The sequence below is a fragment of the Grampus griseus genome, assembly GCF_964374135.1.
Source record: "Grampus griseus genome assembly, chromosome: 11".
Taxonomy (NCBI): domain Eukaryota; kingdom Metazoa; phylum Chordata; class Mammalia; order Artiodactyla; family Delphinidae; genus Grampus; species Grampus griseus.
In genome coordinates this window covers 318,275-331,745 of record NC_139005.1, presented here as the reverse complement: position 1 = coordinate 331,745, position 13,471 = coordinate 318,275, and the positions used below count along the sequence as shown (strand labels likewise).

Genomic DNA, 13,471 nt, shown 5'->3' with positions numbered 1-13,471 from the left:
AGGATGACAGTCTCAGGAAGTCACCTCCACCGATGCCCAGCTTTATTGCCCTGGAAGAACACGAGAACTGAACGAAAACATGTTTATTTAGGCCTCTGCACTGAAACAGCCCTGATTTCATTGTGTGTTTGAGGCCCAGGTCCTTCCGGAGCCCCAACCCCCGTCTGGCAGCACAGGTCTGCAGGGGCCCCCAGTAAGGCCGAGCTTTCTTGGGGAGTCAGCTGTGATGGAGCCCCAGTCACACCGGGACCCGGGGCGCAGGAACCGCAGAGAAGCAAGCAGGTGCCTGGATTGCAGGGCCCGAGCTCTTCCGGTAACCGGGGCCCCTTAACACAAAATAACCACCAAAGACCTACAATTCCAGGCAAGGACACTATGAAACAACAGTGACACAGTGGCAATAACCCTGACATTTTACCAAAGTACAGAATAGGAACTCATACCAGGGACAGTTTCATACGACTAATGCACAGTCACGGCAAGCTGGTGAGTACAGATATAGAGGTAAAGAACACGTAAGAGGCAACAGAAATTCTGACTCAACTTTAAGGATTTTTCTAGCAATCACTAGCATGGCCCCAGGAGTCTGTTCTTAGTAGGCAGAGCTAGGGCCCCGGACCCCCTTCTGCCGGAAGGTATCCCCAACCTGCCCTTTATGCCAACGCCCCTCTGTGAGTGATGGGGGGCAGTCTAACCTCACCTGTGGACACCATCAAGGGCGAGGTCAGGTTTGCTTGGCTCGGGTGTAGGGGCGCCTCAACCTCTCACCCACTGCCCTTCTTGGAGCAAAGCCTCGCTGACCCCAGAGCAGCTGTGGAGCGAGAGGCCTTGCCCCAGCGCGCACGCCTCCTCCCCGCAGGCCCTCAGGACGGATCTACTCGCCGGCACTTGCTGGATGCTTGGCTGGATCGAGGTGCCAGGTAAGGCCTGGTTTTGGAGTCTTGGTGAGGTTGTAGAGCTCTGTGAAAGGGCCTGGCGTTTGGGGAGGAGTCTTCCTGAAGCTGTCTGCTGGCTATTACACCCCAGCAAGGCCCGAGCGGGGGCTTGTCTTCAGTGGGTCCCTCGGGACAGGACGGGAACAGAGGGCAGCCCATTCTCACTGCTTCCTGCGCCCCGTCGCACGCAGGAGCCCTCCTGGGCAGTGTCCCAGTGAGGGAAGGGCCAGGGAACAGATGAGAAAAAAAGAGAATGGGCTTCAAGTTTCAGAAAGAAACTCGACCCAAAGGGAGCTCTCCAGGGTCTTCAGCCCGACTCCTTTTTCTCCCAGCCTTCTGCAGGGCCCAGGACAGACCAGACTGACTGATTTCAGAGAAGGGGGAGGGTGGCGAGCAGGCCGGGAGAGGCAGGCGCTCTCCATGCCGGGACCAACTCCCAACCCAGTGATGGTGCTGTGGCCACACAGGGACCCAAGGGGGCCGCCGGGTGGAGGGGAGGCCGGGAGGCCGCCTCACACCAGGCCGCCATCACCTAGAGCACGGTGGGCGCAGACTTGGCGCTGAGCGCCCCCCTCCGATGTGCCCTCTCCTGGCCCCATTCAGCACCCAAACGGCTGTGCCCCTGTGGTCGGCGGGCCAGCCGGCATCAGAGGCCCCGCTGCCAAGGTCACAGTGTGTGTGTGAGAAGGGGGCTCAGCCCTCCAGGCTCGAGCAGCCAAGCAGAACTGGACCCCCTGCCTGTGTGTCCAGGTCACAGAAACAGACAGAGCTGGGAGGACAGAGCTGGGAGGACAGAGCAAGGACCGTCCCTGACGCCAGGCAAAAGCCTCAAGGCAGCGAAGAGGCGCCCAAGCGCTCCGGTCCCCACGGTACCAGCTAGTCGGAAAGAGGAGGGCACGGCCTGGGCTCAGGCAGAGGCAGGCTCCGCGGAGAGCTTTCTCCTTCACCTGCTCCCGCCTCAGGGCCCTCATGCTGGATGACGGAATGGGGGACACAGGTGGCATCTTCCTCCAAGCAAGGAAGCAAAATGTCTTCCACCATGCCCCCCTCAAACAGGGGCCCTTCCACTAATGGGAACCTGTATTTTAGGTATAAACACCCTGTTTCCCCATTTTAATACACCTACGTTCTCTCCCGAGCCCAGCCCAGGAGAATCCTGAGGTACCGTGGTTTCACGCCCACTCCTGAGACCTGCTTGAGCGACCCCTCCCCACCCTCCAATCAGGAAAAAGGGGAGGAAAAGAAATACTCAGAAACCTGAAGATTGTTTGGAATTTATTCTCTTAAATAAGAACGGTAACACTTGTTAAAAAAAATTAAAAGCACAACACCTTAGTTTCACAATAACGGAAAAACAAAGTTACACAATTAAATAAAAACAACTCACAAAGAAACACACCAAAACGCACAACAGCACAGGTTAGAGACGAAGGCAAAGGCGAGGCTTCACGGCAGGAAGGCCGGAGACGGACAGGTGCACCATCCCTGGCACAACTCTGGCCTCTGTACCACTCCTGGGGACCCGCCTGCTGCCTGCCCCCGCCCTCTACCCCAAGCTTAACAGATCAGGAAAAGTGGGTGTAGAACTCCTTAACTCACTGGCCAGGCCTTGAAGGCCATGCTGAGGCCCCTTTCAGGAGAGACTAAGGATTGCACTGTCCTACAGACACACTGAACACCAAGAGACAGCAGGGAGCTGTGCTAACAGACCCGCGCCTGGAAGCGAAGCGGTCCCGTGGGGTTCCTGAGCGAGAGCCCTGCTCCCCTGCTTTGTCTAAGTCACCTTTCTGGGGTGGGGAGTGTGCACTGCTCATGTCCGGGGGCACTTGCCCCCGCGGTCCCCACCTCCCCGGGAACACTAAGCCAGGTCAGTGGCATGGTCCCCGGTGTAAGCCAGAGCCCAGGGACAAGAAGCCTGGGGAAGCTTCACTAGTACTGTTACCACCACTTAGGGCACAACATATAAACGTGTACTTGTAGACATGAAACTAAGCCAGCGCAAACACATGTGCGTATATGTACGTGTTCACACATCACTGTCTACTTGGACTCTTGGGGTGGGGTTGGAGAGCGAAGCTGGATTTGGAATTCTCTTTGCTTTTCTAAATAGGTTTTCCAGAAATGCCTATAAGGGAAGAGGGCTTGGGAAGCAGTGGGAAGATCCTCCTGACGGCAGGAACCCAGGATTGTACCGCGCGTGGCTATTCTAGCTGATGTGGGAAATGCCTGCGTTTCCTAATGGCTCATTCAGCATCCAGACTATGGAACCCAAGGGTGACCGTGCAGGTGTGTCTGGGGACGCGGCATGCGGCAGCCACAGCGAGGCAGCCTTTTATGTTAAGATCATCTTTCCGTAAGACGACAGACAATGAAGCCTTTCTCCCATCCCATGTCTGTCACCTGTACTGGAAGCAAAGCTCTTCTGTTCCCTATGATACCCCATGCCTGTACGCTTCAGTTCTGGTTACCCACTATGTGAGGTGCAAAGGGGATTCCTCTGGATGAAAAAAGGATCTAAAAACCTTCAACTGAGGGTCTTGTATTCAAGGGCACAACATCCCACTGGGGGTTTTCTTTCTCTGCCTGTTGTTATCCAAATGTTTCCTAAAGTCAGGGCAGGTACTATGAGGCCAGGGTAAGAAAATCTGTGCCAGGTCCACTGACCTGCAGCACTAAGTATAAGAAGCTTGGAAACAAAGCACTTACTGATTTTGAGAACAGCAAAGAGGGTTTCTACATTAAAAGCACGTTACAAACAAAGATGCTAAATCAGGCAGCAGCTGCAGGCCAGGGGCCCAGAGACAGATGACGCCGGACCAGGTTCTAACTCGCGGGTTGTGTTTGTTTTTTTGGCAACAGCAGTCGTTTTGGTGTAAGAGAAGAACATAAGGGAAGAGAGGGAAATGCCACAAGCTAAAGGGGGGCACAGAGCAGTGCCAGCCACAGCCACGTCTCCTCCAGACGACCTCCTGGGGGACGTGGATCTGGGGCGTGAACCATGCTCCACGTATTACTCGCTCTGCTCAAAGTGCAGCCCAGGGGACGTGCCCAGAACCAGCCTGACCACAGCCGTCCACAACACAATTTCCTGAAGCCCCGAAACACCTGAGTTTTTCTGAAGCTTTTCAAAAGGAAGTTCTAGTTAACCAATCAAAGCTTTGGTTTGGGATTTAAAGAAGGGAATCCTTATTAAAGGAGAAAAAGAAACCGATTTCCTGCCAGCTAGAACATACACCCACGACCCTGCTCCTGTTCTACGAAGGGGAAGTGCTGGTGCTCCGCGGCACGTCCACTTGGAACCGCGCTCTCAGAAAGCTCGGGCCTCCAGAGGCAGGGACTCACTGGACCCCAGCGGCCCCGGATGCTGGCCTTGCCACTGCCTACAGGGCACCTCCAACTGGGCTTCACATCCTGAACCCCTCATGCTGTGACAGGCGCATCACCTTCAGAATCAAGAAGGTCCTCAGGACTTTGATTCTGTCACCACAACCCCAGCTCTCATCTTCTCTCCCTGCTTCACAGAGTGGTCCTCTTCTCTATGGAACGCTTAATTCTCCACAACTGCTAAAAACCCGAAGCCCACTATGCTTTCAAAGCAGGCAGGCAGAGACGGCAAACTGAACTGGACAGAGTGCACGACGTTGGCTCAGGAACGGCCTGACCTCCACTGGCTTCGCTCTTCTTCAGATGCCCACAAAGAGAGCCGAACGTTTTAGTTGTTTGCTGAGCACCCAGGTGGTTCCCACCTGCTCAAAGGCACACGCCCTGTCTCTACCAGCTCCCCTGTTGCAAGGGCCGTCAGCACTTCTTGAAAAAGACAGATTATAAAGGGGCTCAAGGGGTACCAAGTCATTTGTAGCTTAAACATGGCTATAAAATATTGGTCCAAGCTGCAGGGCACTTAAAAACTTGCCTAGATTTTATCAGGACACACATAGTAGCAGAAGCTGAGTTCACCTAAACTCCAGTCACTGCACCCAGGGGCACTGCCCAGCGTCTGGGACACCTTCCTGCCCCAGAGCAACACCACGGGGCCTGCGTTAGTTCCGGAGCACAGGCGAAGGAGCAACTCTGCTAACCTCCCATTTGAAGGCTCAGTGGATAACTTTTCTCTTCTCCCATTTTGGAAATTCCACTACCAACTCCCTCTCCATAGTTTCTGGCCTTAGCTGATAATCTTTAGTTTTCAATATGGTGATTTCTGTGAGTTTGTAAACGGCTGCTTGAGACCTATTTGCTCTGAAGGGAAGAAACTTGTGACAGGTGAAAACAGGGCCCTGACGACTTCCTCTCCGACTGGCTACAGTGACCGTGGGCTATGACCTGTCGGGGCTGCGCAGGGCATCAGGACCACCCACATCTGTGGAACTGTGGACACACGTCACAGGCTGGTTTGGCAGGGAGTAGGGAGAGGTGATTTTAAGGAAAAACCACAATTCTTCACAAGAAGTCTGGTACCCATGAGCCCTTCCTTCTCCTGACCTTCGAGACCAGAACAAATGTGTTTTTAGATGTGGGGTGGTGGCACTCACCTCCTGACACAGGAAGAGGTTAGTGAAAGTGGGACCAATCAGGGCCTGATCCTCGTTAGGAGTTCAAATGCCCCAAAATGACCAGGACAGGGCATGTCCCTCAGGGGTTACAGGTGAGGTGGGACAGCAGTGGCAGCCACCTAGACACCTGAGCAGGGAAGAGGATGGAGGATGTCCAGTTCAGGTGGACACACGTTCAGACCTTGGGGCCTTTTCACAATTCCACGCTCTATCCAAGGAGCCCACAGCGAGGGACTACAGGAAGGCCCCACTGCCCTGGGTCATCACTTGGGTCAGTGCTAAAAGCAGCCTGTTTTGAACTCCTGTTCCCTAGACAGGGCCTGGGCCAACCCCCCAAGGTATCTGATGGATGTGGACAGGTCCCAGGACTCCAGCAATAAAAATGAGATTCTGAATAGACAGTACCGAAGCCTGGCTGACGCCGCTCACCAGACGGCACCCCTACTGGCTCACGGTCGGCCAGTGAAACTCCCCTCTGATTTGTACCAGCACCTCCGACAGGCCATAGAGAAAGGGGACTCCGAATGCAAGCAGCTGGCACATGAAAAAGGAGTCCAGAGGGTTTTGGGCCACCTGATGCCCAATTGAAGAAATGTTGCTTTGGAGGTGCTGGCTCATCCCCTTGGCCTTGTCACAGAGGCCGAGAGAGTGACGCGCCACCCAGCCAAACAAGGAAGTGAGGCTACCTGGAGTTCTCTCGGCAGGGCTGGCACTGGTGCTGGCCTGTCCGTTGGTGTCTGCAGCAGGGCTGTCCTGCAGGGGTCCCCTGGCCTCCTAGGAAAGTCCACAAGAAGAGGAAGAGTGACTGAGTGAAGCACCCACATCTCAGGAGACAATGACGCCTGGCTGCTGGTCTGCTGCCCTCACCAGGAAACCCAGAGCCGCACCAGGGCACGCTTCATGTCCCTTCCCCCACAGGCTCTCTGCAGTCCGCAGAGGCCCTCCTGGAAGCATCAGTCAACTGCACGCCCACAGGGCAACACCACAGAGCGGAGAGAATACACAGCTCACTTGGAAAGACAGATGCGGGAGCTGATTACACTCACTTTTTTTTTTGTAAAAAGAAGGTTCTTAGATAAGTAATTCCCAGAATATAGAAAGTTCAAGGAATTGGCTGCAGAGCATTTATTTCTAGCCAAGTCCTTTTCCAGTGTCCTCCTCTCAGGAAGGGTGAGATTTTCAAAGGCAAGAGGCTTTTTTTTACACAGTAAGCAGAAGACAAGGTCTGACGTGGTCTTCCAATCCAACTCAGGTGGTGCTGGAACATTACCTTACTGAAACCCAACATTAGATTAGGCTTGAAAAGATGCTCCCTCCCCATATCGGACTGTGACCATCTCTCAGGCCCTCCCACTCACAGGAAAGGCAATGCAGTGGCCATTCAGGGCCTCCTGGCCACACCCTGACCTGTCACCACACTGAAACAGCACCTGCTGCCCCCCCGCCCCCTGCGGCCGATCAACATTACCTTTCCAGACAGAGGGGCCACTGCTGGTCTCTTCCTCTGTACAGGCCCGGACAGCCGGTAACAGTAGTGTGGTTTGCAGTAGAATTTACCTGCAGGCAGCAAGGGGCAGGGGAAGAGGGTGAGCAAGTCTCTGAGATTCCCAGCTTGACCCCTGGTCTTGGCACAGTCGTCTGCTCGCCCCGGCACCGGCCTTCCCCAGGCCCAGGCTTCTTGTCCAGGGAGGCCAGGCCCTCCTCTCCCCTGTGCCCGGATGTGTGGAGGCCACGGAGCCATCACCCAATCAGGGCTTGGAGCAAAGACCGAAGCCTGCACGGCAGGGCCCGCAAACAAAGTGGCAGTGTGTGCAGAACAAAGATGTGGTCACATGAAGAGCCAGAGGAGCATTTCTGGGGAAACCAAGAATGAACACAAGCGGTGGTGGCCTGAAGGCTGCCGGGGGTGGGGCGGCACCGAACATGAGCCCGCTGGGGCCCTCCTGCCGCCCTTCTGCAAGCACCCGCGAGCCAGCGCCACCCACAGTGGGTCAGGACCAGCATTAAAAACAACGCAAAACAAACCAAAAATCCTACAGTGCACTGTGACTAAAACAAAACAGAATAAAGCCTAATAAAAAGCATCAGCATGCACTGTGGCATCCTCAGAGTCAAGGATTATCTCTCACAGCTCAGCTGTGCCCACCTGGGTTTTCTGGGTCCTAGTGTAACATGTATGTCCTATTGTGGACATGATCAAAAGTTTGAAAAACACCAACCTTGGCTTTTCCCATGAGACTGGTAGTGGGATTCAGTCACTGAGGGTTGTTTTTTCCCGACTCTTTCTTTCCCCCGACTTCCAGCCAAGGCTTTCAAAAATTAAAGGATAGACCCTATTACAGAAACTGTTGAAACAGGAGTAATTCCACTCATCCGTCTCATCTGGAGAGAGTGGCTCCTTTGACAAATGAACTTTCCTATTCCCAAAGTTAAAGTAAGAGGACCTAACCAGAAATACAATAGAATAGATCAATGAACCTGATTTTTTTTGAAAAGATAAACAAAATTAACAAACTTTTATGAGACTAATTCAGAAAAACAGAGAGAAGACTCAAATAAATAAAATCAGAAATGATCGAAGACATTACAACTGATACCACAGAAACACAGAGGATCGTAAGAAACTGCTAAAAACAATTATATGCCAAAAAGCTGGATAATCTAGTAGAAATGAATAAATTCCTAGAAACATACAACCTATTAAATCTGAGTCTCATGAAGAAACAGAAAATCTGAACAGACCAATATTGAGTAAGGAGACTGAATCAGTAAACAAAACCCTCGCAAAACAGAAAAGCCCAGGACCAGATGGTTTCACTGGTGAACTCTACCAAACATTTAAAGAAGAATTAACAATACTTCTCAAACGCTTCCAAATAACTGAACGGGAGGGAACACTCCCAAACTCATTTTATGAGACTATCATTACCAAAGCCAGATAAGGACAGTACAAGAAAAGAAAATTACAGACCAATACCCCTGATGAATACAGATGTAAAAATTCTCAACAAAATATTAGCAAACCAAATTCAACAGCACATTAAAAGGATCATAGGGCTTCCCCGGTGGCGCAGTGCTTGAGAGTCCGCCTGCTGATGCAGGGGACACGGGTTCGTGCCCCAGTCCGGGAAGATCCCACATGCCGTGCAGCGGCTGGGCCCGTGAGCCATGGCCGCTGAGCCTGTGCATCCGGAGCCTGTGCTCCACAACAGGAGAGGCCTGCGTACCACAAAAAAAAAAAAAAAAAAAAGGATCATACAGCATTACCAAGTGGGATTTATTCCAGGAATGCAAGGATGGTTCAATAGCCATAAGTCAATAAATGGGATTCACCACATTAACAGAGAGAAAAAAAAATGATCATCTCAACAGATGCAGAAAAGCATTTGACAAAGTACAACATCCTCTCATGATAAAAAGTGCTCAAAAAACTTGGTATAAAAGCACTGTACCAACAAAATAAAGGCCATATATGACAAGCTCACAGCTAATATCATATTCAACAGCAAAAGGTTGAAAGCTTTTCTTCTAAGATCAGGAACAAGACAAGGCTACCCACTCTCACCATTCCTATTCAATACTGGAAATCCTAGCCAGAACAATCAGGCAAGAAAAAGAAAAAAAAAAGGCTTCCAAATAGATAAGGAAGAAGTAAAACTGTTTTCGTTTGTAGATGATATGATCTTATATACAGAAAATGCTAAAGACTCCACCCCAAAAAACTGCTAGAAATTTAGGAAAGTTGCAGGATACAAAATCAACATATAGAAAACAGTTGTGTTTCTATACACTAACAACGAAACATCAGAAAAAAAATGAAGAAAAAAATCCCATTCATAATAGCATCAAAAAATAAAATAAAATTCTTAGGAATAAACCTAACCGAGGAGATGAAAGACCTATACACTGAAAACTATAAGACTTTGATGAAAGAAACTGAAAACACAAATAAATGGGAAGATATCCAGTGTTCATGGATCAGAATATTGTTATAATGTTCACATTACCCAAAGCCATCTATAGATTCACTGTAATCTCTATTAAAATTTCAATGCCATTTTTCACAGAAACTCAAAAAACAATTGTAAAACTTGTATGGAACCACAAAGGATCCCAAATAACCAAAGCAATCCTGAGAAAGAAGAGCAAAGCTAGAGGCATCACACTTCCTGATTTTAAACTATATTACTAAGCTATAGTAATCAAAACAGTATGGGGACTTCCCTGGTGGTGCAGTGGTTAAGATTCTGTGTTCCCAATGCAGGGGGCCTGGGTTCGATCCCTGGTCAGGGAACTAGGTCCCGCATGCCGCAACTTAAAAAAAAAAAAGTAATGAATTGGGAGATTGGGATTGACATATATACACTAACATGTATAAAATGGATAACTAATAAGAACCTGCTGTATAAAAAATAAATAAAATAAAATTCAAAATAAAATAAAATAAAGTTATTATAGGGACTTCCCTGGTGATCCACTGGTAAAGAATCTGCCTTCCAATTCAGGGGACACAGGTTCGATTCCTTGCTGGGGAACTAAGATCCCACAGCCGCAGGGCAACTAAGCCCGCATGCCACAACTACTGAGCCCATGTGCCCTGGAGCCTGCAGGCCACAACTAGAGAGAAGCCCACACACCACAACGAAGAGCCCATGTGCCGCAATGAAAGATCCCGCATGCTTCAATGAAGATCCTGCATCTCGCAACTAAGACCCAATGCAGCCAAAAATAAATAAAATAAATAAAAAATAAATCTTTGAAAAAAATTGTTATTAAAAAAATATATCTTGCACACCACAAAAAAGGTCCCAAACTATGGGTTAATCTTCAAAATATATATGGAACTCATATAACCCAACAGCAAAGAACCTAACAACCTGTTTAAAAAATGAGCAGGGGAACTGAAGAGTTTCCCAAAACAGACATACAAATGGCCAACATATAGATGAAAAGGGGCTCAACATCACTAGTCATAAGGGAAATGCAAATCAAAACCTCAGGATATCACCACATACCAGACAGAATGCCTACTGTCAAAAAGACAAGAGGTAACAAGCGTTGGAGAGGGTCTGGAGAAAAGGGAACCCTCATGCACTGTTGGTGGGAATGTAAATTGGTGTAGCCACTATGGAGAACAGTATGGAGGTTCCTCAAAAAATTAAAAATAGAACTACCATATGATCCAGGAATTCCATTTCTGGGTATTTATCTGAAGAAAACAAAAACACTAATTATAATAAAAGATATATGCACCCCCATGTTCATAGCAGCATTATTTACAATGGCCAAGATACAAGAACAACCCAAGCTTCCATCCACGGATGGATATATATATATAATATATATATACATACACATATGTATACACAATGGAATATTATTCAGCCATGAGCAAGGAGGAAATCCTGCTATATGACAACCTGGATGGACCTTCAGGGCACTGTGTTAAGTGAAATAAGTCAGACAGAGAAAGACAAATACTGTATATCACCTACATGTGGAATCTAAAAAAGACAAACTCCGAGAAACAGAGAGTAGAATGGTGGCCAGTAGGGGTGGGGGGAGGGGAAATGAGGAGATATTGGCCAAGGAGTAGGGACTTCCAATTATAAGATTAACAAGTTTGGGGATCTAACGCACAGCATGGTGATCAAAGCAAATAATACTGCGTCATATACCTGAATGTTGCTTAAAGAGTGGGTCTTAAATGTTCTCACCACAGAAAAGAGTTAGTAACTATGTGATGGCACGGAGGTGGTAACACTGTGGTTTTAGCCTAGGTTACACTGTGGTGGTAATAACTTTACAAATAAATGTGTCAAATCAACGGGCAGTACACATAAACCAATGTGTCAATTATATCTCAAAAAAAAAGTCAAGGAGATAAATGAATGGCATTCGTCTTCCCTTCTCCTGGTGATCCGATTACATCTCTCTCTCTCTTTTCCCCTCAGAGTAACTGACTTCTGTTCTCCTTTTACGGGTACTTCTCCCCCTCCCAACACTGCATAAATCTTTTAGAAAGAGAGTTTGTGGACTTTCATAATTTCAAATAATATTCATATAGATAGTATATTTTCTGAAATAAGAGTTTCCCACTAGCTCCTGGCACGTAATCAGAACTCAGAGAACCACACCTCCTGTCAGGGGCACTTGAGAGCAAAGGACTATCAACCCCACTGCTTATCTCTCTATAAGGGGAGTTGAGTCGTGGGTTATTTTTAGCAGCTTGGACACAATCTCCTTCTACAATCTGTAATAAACCATTTCACTTTTGCGAATTTTGGCCAAGATAAAATGTAATTAGGACAAGACAAAAGTATTGGTGCTTGGATCACACACTACTTTTTGCCTGTCTTGTGTCTCATTCTTTAAGGAACACTCTTCCCTCCTCCACATGACTCTGATGGGGCTGCCAACTACGTGGCCTGACATTACCCAGCACAGAAGTGGATAAATGACCCAGATAGGTCAATCAGAATATCCCCTTTCCCTCCAGCCCACCCCAGGACACGGTGCTCTAGGATCCGGCATGTGGCTAAGTTAGGCTAACAGATTCTTAGGGATGGGGAGAGAGAAGGGGCAGCCCTGCTATCTGCAAGAAAGATGTCAATCTTATGCATAAACTTTAATCTGATCTGGGTTTCCATTACTTTCAACCAAGAGTCTTATTTATTGTAGTATCAGAAAACTACAACCTAACGACAAAACTACAGTTAGGTTCATTCCTTTCTTCTATTTTTCCTCCATTAATTTGCTTTTTTTCTAGTAAAAGAATTCTAGATTTAAAAATACAACTCAATAGACTGACCTACCAGGGAATCCTCATTGAATTGTTACGGTATCCTAAATTAATAAAGTAAAGAGGTTTAGGTTTCAAAAACGAGTCCCATGAGCCTGACCAAAAGGTAAAAAGAAAATTCCAAACCCTTGTTTTCTCTACGAATGCAGCAAAACCTGAGGGGAGGAACACACACACTGAAACCAGAGCTCAGTGCAGGCACCATCCCAGCCACTCAGTGGTACGTGACCCTCTCAGCACGCGTTTCCTCATGTAGAGCATGAAGACCACACCGTCTCGTGGGGTGAGAGCCATCAATGAGACATCATCACATGTCCTGCACTGTAGCTGCTCGATTAATGCACCTCAAACCCCTTCCCAAACCCAACTTGGTGATACTTTTTGCTTCTTACGTTAATAACAAAAAGGGCTGATTTTCATCTAACATTTACCATGTGCCAAATACTGTAAGTGCTTTACAACTATTGACTCATTTAATCCTCAAAACCCAGTGAGGCACAGAAAGGCTAAGCCACGCTAGCGAGTCTCGGACAGGACTTGAACATCGGATGCCTGGCTCTTCACAATGGTGCCCATCTCAATCAGCAAGTATGGCCACGCTAACGTCACAAAGCAACCACAAAGCATGGTTGATCCCGTCAAGTCACTGATTTTAGATGGTCTAAGTAAATTCAGGAACCTCGACAATAAACGTAGGAATGACTGAAGATGGAACTGGAGAAAACAGACAGCTAAGAGGCGAGCCTGAGGCAGACGGGCCACAGATTCCTTCCCCCAGCAACTCCAGGTCAGAGTCGTCAGGACAGGTCAGAGCCAGAGATGTTCTGGTCAGGAGGCAGAGGAGCCCTGCCGCCTCTCCGGGGAAAGAACGTGTGGCGACAGGAGGCTGCCCCGTGAGGGTGGGAGGGGCGCACTCCAGCAGAGGACACAGCGAGCGCACGCATGTCAGTGCAACGGAGAAGCGAGCAGCTCGCAGGGGACAGGCAGAAGCAGGGGGCCGGGGGGCAAGCTGGGAGGACGCACGGAGCTCTCAGCCCCGGGGACCGCGGGTCCACCTGTGCCACAGGGGTTGTCAGGGTGAACAGTGGGAGGCCGGGAAGATCTGCTTGTCTCTTTAAGATTCCCTGGGCTGCCCTGTGGGAGCAGACACAGGGCAGTGGCGGGGGGCAGCGGGCTCGTCA

At 49.1% G+C, this 13,471-nt stretch overlaps 1 protein-coding gene across 15 annotated transcripts in view; it reads right to left on the bottom strand.

Annotated features, from left to right (window-relative positions):
- MICAL3 (microtubule associated monooxygenase, calponin and LIM domain containing 3) overlaps nt 1-13,471 on the bottom strand; it is a 185,340-nt gene that overhangs the window by 62,929 nt on the left and 108,940 nt on the right. For all 15 annotated transcript variants that reach the window (XM_082665676.1, XM_082665683.1, XM_082665682.1 and 12 more), the window contains 2 exons: nt 6,957-7,045; nt 6,175-6,262 (listed from right to left, as the gene is read on the bottom strand). In XM_082665676.1, coding sequence (XP_082521802.1) covers nt 6,175-6,262; nt 6,957-7,045 — 177 coding nt within the window. The remainder of the gene's footprint in view (nt 1-6,174; nt 6,263-6,956; nt 7,046-13,471) is intronic.